At 31.5% G+C, this 14,993-nt stretch overlaps 2 protein-coding genes across 9 annotated transcripts; one reads left to right on the forward strand and one right to left on the reverse strand.

The window, feature by feature from the left end:
* The first annotated feature begins 4,155 nt into the window (after positions 1-4,155).
* On the forward strand, positions 4,156-5,672 carry LOC107847094. Its single transcript, XM_016691336.2, has 2 exons — positions 4,156-4,666; positions 5,188-5,672. Exons 1-2 carry the CDS (start codon positions 4,443-4,445, stop codon positions 5,489-5,491), a joined length of 528 nt encoding a protein of 175 aa, XP_016546822.1. The 5' UTR covers positions 4,156-4,442; the 3' UTR covers positions 5,492-5,672.
* Positions 5,673-9,986: 4,314 nt separating this feature from the next.
* LOC107847730 (indole-3-acetaldehyde oxidase) lies at positions 9,987-14,993 on the reverse strand. 8 transcript variants are annotated; one of them, XR_007046781.1, is made up of 5 exons: positions 14,762-14,970; positions 13,663-13,779; positions 13,210-13,309; positions 12,089-12,187; positions 11,429-11,488 (listed from the first exon to the last, which is right to left on the reverse strand). XR_007046781.1 is itself a non-coding variant. In XM_047398906.1 (3 exons), the coding sequence occupies exons 2-3, from the start codon at positions 11,415-11,417 to the stop codon at positions 10,350-10,352; spliced, it is 342 nt and encodes a 113-aa protein (XP_047254862.1). In that variant the 5' UTR covers positions 11,418-11,488; positions 11,979-11,997; the 3' UTR covers positions 9,987-10,349. The 8 variants fall into 8 exon arrangements, 2 of the variants coding, with proteins under 2 accessions (XP_047254862.1, XP_047254863.1); XR_007046779.1 differs by lacking the exon at positions 11,429-11,488 and adding an exon at positions 11,656-11,822 and having other exon boundaries at positions 14,729-14,970; XR_007046778.1 differs by having other exon boundaries at positions 11,319-11,488; positions 13,663-14,969.

Here is a 14,993-nt window from a genome sequence, read left to right on the forward strand (position 1 = left end):
CTACATCGTTTAAGTTACCCCAAGGCTAATTATTTAGATTATATTACCCTAGTCCCCTCATTACTTTAACTACAATCGATACTTAGTAAAAACATAGAACAGAGGCAATTGCTCTTTTTCAAGGCAACTACGGTTCATCTCCTTCAAGCTTCTAATTTAAAAGATGTATTCTAGGTTTCCATCTCCAGGTTAGTGGGATTTAATCAATGGTTCTCCTTTCACCTAGTGAGTCCCAAATTTAACTCAATAGAGCTTAGAGTTCATGAATATTGTAAATTTCTTGATCTTTTTGAGTTATAAACCAATATTTTAATATGAATTTCAGTACCACTGCATGTTCAAAAGTATAAACCCTAATTAAAATTTTGAAATCCATGATTGTTGGACTTGATGAGTATTAATTCCTTAATTCTCTCAGTTTATAGAATTGTCATAATAGTTGCATTCTTTAGCAATGATAGGTTATGAACACCCGGTGACCTAGGATTTCATGCATATACTTATGAATAGTATATCCTCCAGTTTTCATATTTTGAATTCTCTTAGATAATTTATTTGTTTTCAGTCTTCAAAATATTACTATTATCGATCATTTCAGTTATCAATGTCATTTATATAGGAGTAGTACTTTGCACCAAGCGAACGTAAAAATAAAGGCTCACCTGTCAGTTAGGCTGACACCTTTAGTAGAAGTTCTTAAATCCTAGAACTATGGCTCTATTGTAGGTTCTAGAGGATCACCGGCAGAACAAACTTGACACCTTAGTCCTTTTGGACATCAATTTAGTGGATCCGCGTCAGTTAGTGTTCGTACCCTTGGCAAGGTACAAAATGCCCTACTAGTTGGGGTTACAGGTTGGACCTCTATTAGCTCAGATTAGGGTATGTCGGGTATTAATAGCTCCCACAGTCCATAGTTTATAGTTCAAATTTAGATACTTGTATGACCTTGTATTTAGTTTGTTAGCTTATCATACAATACATGCTTATTACTAGCTCTTGTATTAGTTTATCATGTCACATGCATCATGTTTAGATTATATTTGTTATTTCCCATCTTATGTACTTAGTACATTAAAAGTATTGATCATGTACTTTCTTTTGCGCTATATTGTCTTATAATATAGGTTCTCACATTCAGCATCCAGACCATGTATAGTACGATCTTACTACATTAGCAACAACACTTTAGTGAGTTCTCATCATTTTGAGGACCAGTTATCACCATTTATTTTCAGTATTATTTTCGTCTTCAATATTATCTTATTTAGAGGCTTTCATACAGTCAGATAGAGTATATTTTTAGCTTTACGAGTTTTATTCAGATATTATTGCCTGGGCATGTTGCCAAACTTATTATTTAAATTGGTGTTTCCACATTAGTGATTTTCAGCTATTTTAGTATTTTTAGTGCTATGTGAGGACATAGATTAGCTTGTAGTCACTCGTGGCTCTAAGCACCGTGTTACAATTAAGAAATAGTCTCAGTTTATGTGGTAATGTAGATGGATGAGATATTTTATGATGAGGCCTGTGTATACGATATTTGGATAGCTAAAATTTGTAAAGTTGGGATAAAGTGGTAAAAGGTGATGTATTGTGATTATTTTATGTTTATGTTGAGTGGTTATCTTAGAATTTGGGGTGGTATGCCTTGGTATGATCTTATTGATGTAGTTAAGAGGGTGAATCACAGGTCATTAGTCTAAATCTTTAGAGAATATAATGTTAATGTGTGGGTGTTAGTGAGTTCCAAAGAACCTAGGGTTTAGAAATGAAGTGAGTAGCATCATTTTAGCAAGAAGGGTAGTTAGGTGATATGTTCAAGGCTCTAGACGATAGTGTACATGATGGTTACATAGTAATACCATATTGTTATATGAGCATTTTAATTATTCTGTAGTATTATGTGTTGATGCGCGCTATTAGGTAGGGTCACATTTCATTAAATTTATATGTAAAGCCTATGAATGTTACAAGTGTTGGTTACTATCTTCGTGTGATGTAATTTTCTTATATTCCATTATTGATTATTCAATGTTCTAGTATTTGGGTATTCCCACAAGATTTTGGTGGAATAAAGTTGGCAGATATTTATGTCTGGGATTGAGTACATAGACGGAACTGTCCCCTACATGTCATGACCAGTAGGTGGCCATAAAACCCTTAGCGTGTATGTACAAGGTACAAGTGAGTTTAACAATTTCATAAGTGGCCTAGGTATTACATATGTTGTTATATTTTGGTGGTTGACTTGATTTGACTTGACTGATAATTCTTGTTGACTTTTTTGGCTATTGTTAAGGTTCTATGTGTTATCTGAGTATCACTTGTTGTACTAAGGTAGTCTAAGTCATCAGTTATAGTCTGGGTTAATGAATTAATGTCTTGTGGTTGGTCTTAGCATGCCCGAGTGGGTTATCTTTAGAGGTGTTTAGGTGGGGTCTTATATGAGCCTTGGTGCAAGTTCATGATCACAGAGTATGGTTAACTTATTATGGATCTAAAAGAGTGAAGTCGTAAGGGTAAGAGTGGTACCTCAGGGTTCTTAACTAAAGGGCTTAGCAGGGAAACTGGTTAGTTCTTGAGGTGGGAAAAGTAAGGTTAGATAATTGTCAATTGTCAAATAAGGAAAGCAGATGAGCTGGGGACCCGAAAAGATATAGTAGTTTAATGGTGAACAACACGGGGAATGGGAATAGGGCGATGATGAATTAGGTGATGTCAATGTTAAGATACATAATTTCTTTTGAATATTTATGTTATGTTTGGATTATTCAATTTGGTTCGACCGATGAGTCTTATTAGTATGTGTGGTTATACTGATGCTACTCTTGCTATACCTTTTTTGGGGTGTAGTCTTTTCTGGGAATCAGTGTTGGTTTCATGATTGACGCAGATAGTGATCCTCTCATCAGCAACTTATAATCCTCTCATTCATGATGGAGGATGTGTCCAATTTTTATCATTTTTCATTTAGAATCTCTTATACTTGTTTAGACTAGGTCCTTGGGTAGTTTGTATCTTTATGCACGTATGTATATTCGTAAAATCTGTTGTAATAATAAATTGGTATTTTGTTACTTGTTGGACTTTCACTTATTTTAATAAAGGGTGGCAAGGGATTCTCCTATTTAGGTGGATTAAAATAGGTGTTCTCACGATCCGGTAGTTTGGATCTGACATAATAAATGTAATACACATTTTTGAAAGGAATGGGACAGAAACTTAATATATTTGAATTTTAAAAAAAAAAAAAGTTTTGTATATCGCTTGAGTTGAGTGGAGTCGACATTCATCGGATCTGAGCTTGTATCTTCAATTTTCGATCAATTCATCGCACACTTAGCATAATATTCCAAAAGTATTTATGCTAATTAGCTTGGTAACGCGTGCAACACATGTATTTCAGAACTAGTATTACTGTAAATATTAAAGTCGGGAAACTTCACCACAATAGAGTCACATGTTTTATATTAAAGTCTAGCGACATTATACATTAAACAAAATTTGGTAGTTCTATTGTAATATATTATTTATACAAACTATCTAAAAATTACACAACTTATGTTTCCAATATTACAGAAAATCTCAACTCCCTAAACATATTACAAAAATTTCAACATATACACACAATGTTATGTATATGTCGACTATATTATGTATATTAATAAGGGGAGAGAGAAAAATAATTTAAAAAATGAGAAAGGATGTAATTACTTTCAAAAGGATTGGTATTTATGTTATTTATATAAAAAATTACACAAATACACAACTTATGTTTCTAATATTACAAAAAATTCAAACTCCCTAAACATATTATAAAAATCTCAATATATACACAGAATGTTATATATATGTAGACTATGTTATGTATATTAATAAAAGGAGAGAGAGAGTAAAGTAATTTAAAAAATAGAAAAGGATGTAATTACTTTCAAAGAATGTAATTACTTTCAAAATGGTTAGATTTATGGTATTTATACTATTTGTCTGACTTTATTATTATGGTGGATTGGGTGAAGTTAACCCTCTAACTAACAGATCGACAGGGCAACAGTTCTAGCACCAAGCTAACATAAGAAATGGAGGGTAAACCTCTTTTCCCTCATGAAGGGTATTGCTTAAAATAGATAATTGGTCCTTTTCTTCTTTTGTAGCTTCTCTTTTAAAAATTAAAAAATAAAAATAAAAATCTTACATCTATTTTTTTTAGTAATGAAAATCTTAACTGCATAAGAGAACCGTCAGTTCTACGAACATGTAGAACCTCTAGATTTTATTGGCTCTTACAATGCGATTATTACTCACATATATAAACATTGAAAAAAACTTTCTTGTGTTTACATCTCAATTTAATTTTTTTTTTTTCAAACTTTTACATCCCAATTCCAGCAGGTCCAGAGAAAGGAAAAAAACAAAACAATTTCTCTGAGAAAAATATGAAAACCATGACTTCACGAAAATTGAATTGCTGTTCATTATTAACCATGGCTATCATTCTTGTCCTCACAAAGAGGAGCGAGGCTCATAGCGAAGTTCCGGTGAGCCCATATTGCAAGACTTGCACTATACCAAATTTGTGCAACAGGGTTGTCAATGGGGCAGCAAATTGGAACGAAGCAATGGTTAAGAGCATAAACGCATGTACACAAATTTCATACAGGTAGGCAGGGGTATCAATTGGTTGGGAGGGAGGAGGGGGTTGCGCTGACCTATCCAGAAATCATATGGGTTAAAATAGGCTAAAATTTGAGCGATTGGGTGTTCGACTTTACTAAGTTTAAATTCTTGGTTTAATTCTTTGTTTGTTTTCTTAAAATTTATTTAATCACTTAGTGGAATCTTTTTTGAGGGATTTGTTAAAAAGGTTAGTTCAGTGCAATAAAGTTTTTATTATGCACTGGTGTGGGGAAGAATAAAACCACAAGAATCTATTATATGCAATCTGACTTTATATTTCTATAAAGAGCTATTTTGAAAGCTTGAACTTGTAATCTCATGGTCACATATAGTAAAAAATTTTCTTTAAAATATTTAGACAGTTTCTAAAAATTCAATTTGGACTACATATATCATTGCAATTTTAAATTAAAAAATGGGTGGGTCATTAAAACACCCAAACCTTAAGCGCATTGTACGTGTTATGATTTTATGAGTTAATTATTTTACCACCTTTACATGCAGGATTCAAAATGTGACCACCAACATTCTTCCACAAATCACAGGGATTGAACCACAATCAAAAATATCAATTCAAAATACATGTAAAGAGGCTATGGATAGTGCAGTAAGTGATCTTAAAGAAGCCATGAAGGCACTCACTAAGAATGATCCAGGAACAATGCTCACTAATTTAGCATCTTTGCACACTGATTGTGCTGATGCATTGGAACAATTTGGGATCAAGTTTTCGCCCCTCAATAAAGTTGTTGGCCGTTACCTTAAGTTTATGTCCGTTGCCTTGTCCGTTGCGCAATGTCCACAGTGAACTTCTTCTCGGTTAATGTACTGCTTGGCGATAATTACAAAGGAGTTCAAATTTAAACGAATGTAATGCAGTTACAAGATCATTGAAACTGCTTGGTCTTCTTTTTTTTTTTTGCTGGATCTTCATACATGCTAAATTGTCTCTTATTTGTCAAGAAAATATGAGTATTACACACTTTCAATTTGCTTGGCTTGATTTGCAGTAGTGGACCAAAATAAATAATGTTCCGTGTGAATTCAAACATAAAATCTTCAACTCTTTTTAAAATAAAATTTACACTTTTAAAAATTACAGAAAAAGTATTATAAATAATACTTCAAGCATATTTAAAAGAGGGACTTATAAAAATAGCCTAGGGTTCAACAAAATGGAAGTATTTCTAGCCCAAATTTTAAAATTACAATGTATAGCCTTTCTTTTTTCGTTTTATTTTTTTTGTTTCTTTTTTTCCTCTCTTCTATCTCTAACCTCTACTTTTCTTTTCTTTTTTCTTTTTATTCCTTTTTATTTTCCTCTTTTTGTTTTGTTTTTTTCATTTTTTCTTTTTTTTGTTGTATTTTATATTTTATATTTTCGAAAATACAATTACTCCTATACAAGTCACGATGATGACGGATATATCATAATCGCTCATTAGTTTGCATTCATCATCTTTCTTTTTCATTTTTTTTACTTTTAGATTTTTTTTCTATTTTTGTTTTCTCTTTTTCTTTTTTCGATTCTTTCTTTTAGTTTTTTTTCTTTCTTCTATCTCTTACTTCTATTTCTCTTTCTTCGTTTTTTTTCTTTTTCTATGTTTTTTCATTTGTATCTTTTTCTTTTTAAATTTATTTTATTTTCATTTTTTTTTTGTATTTTTTCTCATTTTTGTCTTTTTCGTATTTTTCCCTTTTTTTCTTTTTGGTTTTTTCTTCTTATTTTTATCTTTTTATTTTTGCCTTATTTCGTTAAGTTTTTTTCCTTTTTTTTTTCATTTCTATATATAGCTTCTACTAGATAATGAAGGGTCTATTTTACGGGCCTAAAATTACAGTTTTAAATATATTTATTGATATTTAATTAATTAATCCAAAAAAATATATTAATATTTTAAATAACAAGATAGAAAACGATAATAGAGATCACACTTTTAAAAAACTATATTTTTTATTTTTATGAAATTAAATAATAGATTACAACTTATTTAAATTTCTCTAATTAAAATATAATATGCTTTAATCCTTATTTTTAACTTCAAGTTAAACACATTTTCTTGAATTAAATAACTAATTTAATATTTTTATTTTTAAATATTATTTACAAAATTATATAAGAGGATAAATTAAAATTATAAGTGTCGGTATATTAATATTTTTTATAAAATATTAAAAGCAGTATTTTCTTAAAATATAGTCTTTTTATCCAATATACAATATAAATAAAATTAACTATCATATTTACATTAAGAAAATAAGAGATTCTTTGTACCCATATAAATATATCATATATTCATTTTCATAATGAAATAATATAAAATTACTAAAGATACAGTATCGATAGTTGAAAATTATCTATTAAATTAATATTGGTGGAGTTAAAATTTTTATTTAAGGGATTAAAAAAATTATGTTATTTGCATGTTGGTTTAAAGAAATTTTACATGCAGGATGATTTATGTATTATGTCATACTTCTCCCATTCCTTTTATTTGCTTTATTTGGGTTAGACAAACATCTTAATAAATTTCTTACTCCTATAAAATTAAAAGTAATTTTACTAATATAACCCAAATTAAATTTTACTAACATTTATTGAACAAAGGCATAATAGAAAAAAAATTGTTCAAATTATTCTTGAAAGATAAAGGAGCAAATATTTAAGAATATAAGCACAACCCAAATGAAACAAATCAAAAGAAATAGAAAACAAACAATATATTGAACAAACAAAACTTTGATTTGATTAATTTTAAAATTTAAGAAAATTATATTTCGTGACAAAAATCAGACCCAAAATATACCTTTTTTTAATCAAATTTTAATTTGGTAAGTGTGAAAAATAAATTAAACTATTTTAGTTCATATATAAAAATTAAATTCAAATATTTAAATGAAACGAATTTATAATATATTTTTATGTACAATTATTTCCTTCATTCCGCTCAAGTATATTATTTTTCTTTTTAAAATATTGAAAAAAAAAGGTAAAAGAATGACTATTTTTAAATTTGGCATCTCTTTTATTCAAATTCGACATGGCACGTATAATATCTTAAAACTTAGGTTTCACCTCATCTTCTAATAAAGCACTTCAATTAAACACTTACGATTCGAATTTTGGAAAAAAACTTTTGTGGAATGTGTTTTCATTTGTCCATCAGATAGTTACACTAATCACATAAATGATGCCATTTGATTTGATTATACACATCAATCTCAAGTAGAAAATGACATAAACCACCAAAAAAACGACATAGAATTTACGGCTTATTGAGGCGAATGCGCAGAATTAAAGGAGATGATATGTTTTATATAGTTGACTTAACTTCCTAATACGAATAAAATCATATAAATGAAATAATTAAATTGAACTGAAACTATCAAATTGCAACACTTTATATTGAAAGTTGGGGTGTTCAATTGAAACAAATTAAATATTCTAATAAAGAACAAGCTTAAATGGTGGTTATGAATTAAATTTAAAATTCAAAGAATATTTTAATACTTTATACAGTTTTAGTTTAAAATCACAAAATTTTATTTCTTAAATTATGTTCTTAATCGAGTGTTTTAACACTATAGAAATTGAAGAAATACTATTTTTATTTGTTTTTAGTGAATAGCCTTGTCTGCTTTAATTAAAATTTAAAAATGGCAAAATAAAATAATTAATTCGGATGTCACGTCAATTTTTTAAAAATAAGAAAAAGGAAATTGAATGGTCATGCTACTTTAAATAAAGGTAAAACCCATCGTTAGACCCCTCAAGTACGCACCATCTTTCACTTAGTCACCTCAAGTGGACGTCGCTCACTTTTGGCACCTCAAGTAGTCATAAAATGTGTCATTTTGACACCTTTTGCTAAATCAGCAAAAATATATCGTGTGTGTATTACACGCGCCGATGACGTGTAAAGTGACCAATAATATTATGACATTTGTCATTTTTCTTCAAATTAATTGTTAAATAACTATTTTAATTAAAATAAAAAAACACCAATCAAATATTGACACTTGGCAATTTTTTAACTTAAATAATTATAAAAAAATTATAGAATTTAATTTTCCTCCCCTCCCCCCCACAATCAAAACCCCTAAGTCATCTTCTCCATAGCCCGTTCCTCCCACCTTCCTCCCCCCACCCCCACCCCCTCCCGTTATTTTCCTCAACCCCACCCCCAAATCCTGTTAACACAACACACAATCTTCCTTATTCCCAACACTAAATGTCATTTCTCAACAGTCCAAAAGATTAAGAAAAACCTATAAAATGGAGAAAACCCGATACCCATTAATTCCTCTTTGTTATTAATTCAAGAATCCAATAACGGAAAACCATCTTTAATTAAAAAACACAAAAGCTTCACAAACCAAACTTTATAGCTAAATGTCATTTCTTGTTGCTTCACCAAAAAAATGTATTCACACCATAAGATATATTTAAGAACTTTATAGCCATAGCAACAAGAAAAAATTCAAATTAAAAGAAAAAAAATTAAAAATATGTACGAATTCTTACCAGTGAAGAATTATAACTGATCGAAAAAACTTTGTTAGTTATGAAATATAATAGTTAGATAATAAGGAGATGTGTTTATCATTCTTGAAAAATTCAACCTCCATTAATGGAGGTTAAGCTAAAGGAAATTTTGACTATAAATTTTCATTACTTTTCCTCTTGAATTTCTTATAATTGGGTGTGTTCCGTTGATTAATGGGAGGAGTACTATTTGGTGTTCATGGTGTGTATTATTGATGTAGGCATGTTAATGGAGTGAAATTTATTTTTGAGTGTTGATTTCATCTCCATTAATGGAGGTTAAGCTAAAAAAAAAAATTAGAGAAGACAATGTGAGATTTTTAATAACTTTAAAAGAATTTAAAATTAAAAATTATGAAAATACCCCTCAAATGCGCTTAAAAGCGAGTGCAATACACTCTCTTTGCTAATTCAGCAAAAAGTGTCAAAATGATACACTTTATGGCTATTTAAAGTGTCAAAAGTGAACAACGTCCACTTGAAGTGTCTAAGTGAAAAATGAAATATGATGATACGATCACACGTGACAACTTCCAACTACTAAACCTTGATATGATAGGCAGAGGATACGTCAGTAATTATAACAAACTGTACGGTTTCGCATCATATGCATATTCTCAGGGCATATTGTACACTTATTTCGAGCTAAACCTTTTGTTATTGAACAAGAATGCACTTGGTCGTTATTTCAACTCATCTTTCTATATAATACTAGATAGGTATGCCCGTGCTTTGCACGGGTATTTTGGTATGAAGCTAATAAAATAAACATTTTACTGTTATGGATAATAGGTTATGTATATAGTCTTTATTCACATATTCATAACAAAGTTAAATTGGTTCAAATTTCTATCAATATACAACATAATACTGCAAATAACTACTATGAAGTAATACAATGTAGTAATTATTTAGCTTCATCCAAGACATTAGAGCACCTTTACGTAAAATCCAGGCCATCAATCTAGCTTAATGTCTGCCAAGCAAACCCTTAACCCGGGGCATCACAATACACGTTGATGCTCCAATCGATCCTCGTACCATAACAAGCATGCGAATTATGGAATGTTAGAGCATGTTTTCTTAAAATTCAGGCAACGGACACTCTGAATCGAAAATTTTAGGTGGGTGGTTTGTGAATCAAAGTTCCCAAGTATTTCTCCCCGTAGTCCAGGCCGATAGTTGTCTTCACAACCGGCATTATAGCAGGTACATCCAGATAGAATTTTGAAGCAGACTCATCGAGCTTGTCCCAACTTTTTAGCTGTTTCCTGGCTTCTCTAATGGCTGCTCTTATAGCAGAATGGACTGTAGCTGCTAGAAGCAATGGTGGTGCACCAGAAGCTGCAGAAAGTAATAACATTCAGTATTTCAAGTCATGCTATCAAGAAATGTTTCCGACAGGAATGTACTTAGTCTGTTGTTCGGGACTCTTCAAAATACAACTGGTGTGTGTCGAATCCTCAAAGCTAGCTATGCATTTTGGAGATCAGACACAGGTACAGCATCATTCTTGGAGGTTCCGAGAAACATTAATTAAAATGCGGAACACATGATTCTATGAATTTTTGTAGGGTCTGAGCAACACAGCTTAGAGCGGAGAACACATGATTCTATGCCTCTTTGGAGGATTCGTCACAGGTGCGGCGACATTTGCCTCTAACTCTAATCATCAGTGTTAACATACTCCACCTAATATTCAGAAATTACATTGGTTGTGGCAATGTTAATTTGAATCAAAATCCATATATAGTTGATATTGAGTTAATAGCCAAAACACACCACACCTGAAAAATCATCTCACACTCCAACTTGAAGAGCTGGTAGTTGATGTGTTTTTAATACATAGATGGTGATCGTTCAGTAGGGAAAGGGAACATTGGAGAGTTGGGGTATGAAACTTGCTAAATAAGATAGTTTAGGTGAGGTTTTAACCATTATCTAGTTGACATTCTCTACAAAAAATTGTTCCCTGCTCAACCAAGTGGAAAATTAGGTAACAGTCCCTCACAAGTCACTGAAGCAGTCAGTACAACAAGCTAAGAGGATTAAATGGAGAAAGAACAGTACCTTTAGGCGATAGAATACATTTTTGGTGATGTCCACTGTTTAGCACATGAACTTTCAAACATTTAGGTATGGTGTCAATCGTCGGTATATGATATGTCCAAGTGCTATTTGTAACCATCAATCCGTCTTCATTTGTAGATATTCTTCAAGCATAAAATATCCAATTCCTTGTACAAATGCCCCTTCAATCTGCAAAAATAGAGTATTTTTTGAATACTAACTTTCATATTCATAGATGCAAGTGAAACATTGAAAACTTTGAATGAGTATTACTTCAAGTGGAAATATTTTCTGGCAAAATCAATAGTGAAATTCATGTCTAAGCACAACTGCAACATCGAAATACTCTTTTTCACCTTCAACATCCAGATTACTCTTTTTTCAACTAATATTTTCTGGCAAATCAGTAGTGAAATTCATGTCTAAGCACAACTGCAACATCGAAATACTCTTTTTCACCTTCAACATCCAGATTACTCTTTTTTCAACTTCAATTAAATACTGTCCGAAGTCCACCAAAAATCTAGAGAAAAAGAAAAACAGCTAAAAAAATATAAAATCCATGTTATGGACACCTTCATTCATTCGTTATAAGTAAAGCAGTACATGATTTGAATTTTATGGATTTGGATTTTAGGACAACAATTTCAATTGCTAATGACTGAGCTATGAAACTTAACTCATATAGGATTTACATCAAAATTATTGGGTTCGACCAAATCCCGATCCACCCCTCATTATACATGGTAATATCTAGGTGAAACAGGAGTAGTCTTTTAGAAGAAGAACCTATCCTATGTCTGTAGCTGGATTCAAGCTTTGACCACAGTCGTATATAATGCCCGACGGCAAAATTCTTGATAGTCCTATCAAAATATCGATCTCAACCTGCAATTAATAAGCATCTTTATTGTTAGTTTGCCATAAGTAAGTGCTGCAGTTGATCATTTGGTAGACGTTTGGATATGAATCGAGTGATATTTGAAAAAAGAATTAATAGTATTGGAAATTTAGCTGAAAATGGTATTTGAAAGTAGAAATGTGTCTGGACATGTATTTCACTTGGAAAAGGTCGTGAGAGAATACTTTTTATTCAAGTTTGTAGAGAAAATTGCTAGCATATAACCAAACAAGTTTTAAGAAGAAGAATTTAATGTTGTACCTATCCATTATGAAGGTGCATATTTTACTCGTTTGGATGTCATACGGAAAAAATAAAAGAACGTGAATGAAAATATTCAAGAGGAAAAAGCTACGCAACCAGTACACATACATGATGGATCTATTTTGTTAAAGACTACTTGGACGTTATTTCTCATCTGAGATTTGCTAATCAGCTCATAGTCTGAAATGAGCAGTGGCACGACTTCTATGTAAAGTTGAAACAGAATTTGCTGGACGTTATCTTCTAGTTCTTAAAGGCTCAACAGAAGAACATCTTACTTCACTAATACGTCCTCAATATGCACCAGTTTACATGTGCCTGACTAAAAATCAGCACTGAATTCATCACTCAAGAGAAAGTCTTCACCAACTCATTCCAACTAACTAAGGATGTTTTACATTCAGCTGGCTCTCTAGATTGCATCCTCATGTGCATTAAAGCAGCATTTTTTTTGCTTAGTTGTCAGATCAGGACCTAGCACACATTCTAGATATTCCATAGAATTGTATATCTCAACTAAAACATCCGATGGGTAGTTATCAATACAATGTTACGTTTGACACAACCAAAAATGGTTAACCAGTGATATTATTTAACCACAGATGAAATGCTTAAGAAAGCAACGAAGATTAGAATTATGGTGACAGTAGCAGATGTTATCAGTTAAAAAAAACAACCAAAAACTTATATAAATCGAAGACCATGAGCTGCTATATAGCAATTTCACAAAGAGAATATAACTCACGTATATATATCATCTGGATCTATAGGCACAAAGAAGCTCACAGCGACTATCAAGTAGCAGAGGAGTAGCATAAGTCCTTTAAGTAATTGGAAGTTCCGTCCTGCAGAAAGAGGAAAAGTTAACAGGAAAATAATGTTCAGCAGCGGAAGCCTTCTAAGCTAATATTCAAACATAGCCTGTGTTGCTGCGCAAACCACTGAGAGTGAAGCAAAGAATAAAGGATCGAGACGGAGGAGGAAAAAGAGACGTGAGTATATCTTTAGCGGGGTCAAGCTCTGAAGCAAGACTAACAGAACTTTCAACTTTTAGAACAATTACATTGCCTTTATGTTGTAATATTCAAGCAATTTGAAAAGTCGACTATGTTTTAACTTTTCTCCAACCTCAACATCTAAATTAAAAGACGACATACAAAAAAAAAAGTGCGGCTACCACAAGGACACTCATGCATACCTGCACCATGAATGCTACTACAAGGACACTCATGAAAAACAATGCTGTTTCAAACATTTGGAAGTTCAAATCCATAGGACGACCCATAATCCATCCAATCACCACGCAGAAGGGGATCTGCATTGAAGAAAAGGTTTAAAAGGGAAAAAACTCCCAGGGTTTATATAGATTACAATCAACGCAAACATACATTAAGAAGTAAAAAATGTTGAATATTATAAAAAAGGAAACTTGAAAGAAAATTAATCAATTATGAACAACAAAACCAAGACGTGTACGCAAAAGATCGGTGCTTATGAAAAGACCACACATTTAGGAAAGCCAGAAAGACAGACCTAATTATAAGAATTTCTATACAAATTCAATATACAGTCCATCTAGTAAGGTACTTTCAGGAAAAGACAAAAGCAATACGGGGACAAATTCAATGTATTACTTACTTGGAAGTTGACATAGTTCTAAATGCGTTTATCTTAAACGAAAATGTGGCTCGCATATAAGTTCTATGTCATTAAATTACTCGTGTAATATGAGAACAATTTTCAGTAGATGTTCTTATGGTATGTTCTGGGAAGTCAAGGCGGATAAAATATGAGATTACGCCTCTACATTCAGTTTCAACTAATGCATAATGGTAGTCTTCCTGAATGAGATGTTCGATATGAAGCTATTCAAGAGTAACTACACTGGGTTTTTAGCTTCTGTGCAAGTTACAATAACTCAAGTAAGACATATTTTCCTTTATGACAACAAATAACCAACGACAAGCTAGTAAGGAAAATCAATCTATGGTCATTAAACAGAGAATGAGAAAAGAAATTGAACAATTTTATGTTGAAATTGCACCAAATAGCCACTGAGTTTAAAGCAGATACTCAAATTAATATCACCAAACTTCATCATAAAGAGGTATACCATGATAAACTAACCTAAATATGAGAGAAATTATATTTGTACAAAAACTGGGAAACAAAAATTAAAAATAAATCAGCTATTTTCCTAACGAAGTCAAAATAATTGTGACAGCAATCTTGAAAAGTTTGAAGAGAATCAGAAGAAGAGAAACCAAAAATCATAAGAAATCTGAGTTGGTGATAACAATTAGGATTAGCTTCTGGATAATCGTTTGAAGCTGGTGACTCTGATGGCGTAGCTGAAGTTAATAATCGGTAAATCTGATGGCGTAGCTGAAGCTGATGATAATCATCTGGGTAGATGAATTTTGAGATCAAAATTTTTATAATATACAACGGAGAAGATGAAAGAGAGTCGGTGGAAGATGAATACTCTGGAGCTCTTTTATCATTGAGCATCATTTAGCCAAAGAGGTA

The sequence above is a fragment of the Capsicum annuum genome, chromosome 11, assembly GCF_002878395.1.
Source record: "Capsicum annuum cultivar UCD-10X-F1 chromosome 11, UCD10Xv1.1, whole genome shotgun sequence".
Taxonomy (NCBI): domain Eukaryota; kingdom Viridiplantae; phylum Streptophyta; class Magnoliopsida; order Solanales; family Solanaceae; genus Capsicum; species Capsicum annuum.

Excerpts from the sequence above, each read along its gene's own strand:
- LOC107847094 (XM_016691336.2), top strand. The coding sequence starts at position 4,443 with ATGAAAACCATGACTTCACGAAAATTGAATTGCTGTTCATTATTAACC. Across the intron at positions 4,667-5,187 it reads TGTACACAAATTTCATACAG|GATTCAAAATGTGACCACCA; the intron begins GTAGGCAGGGGT and ends CTTTACATGCAG.
- LOC107847730 (XM_047398906.1), bottom strand. The coding sequence starts at position 11,417 with ATGGTTACAAATAGCACTTGGACATATCATATACCGACGATTGACACC. Across the intron at positions 10,574-11,299 it reads ATGTATTCTATCGCCTAAAG|CTTCTGGTGCACCACCATTG; the intron begins GTACTGTTCTTT and ends TACTTTCTGCAG.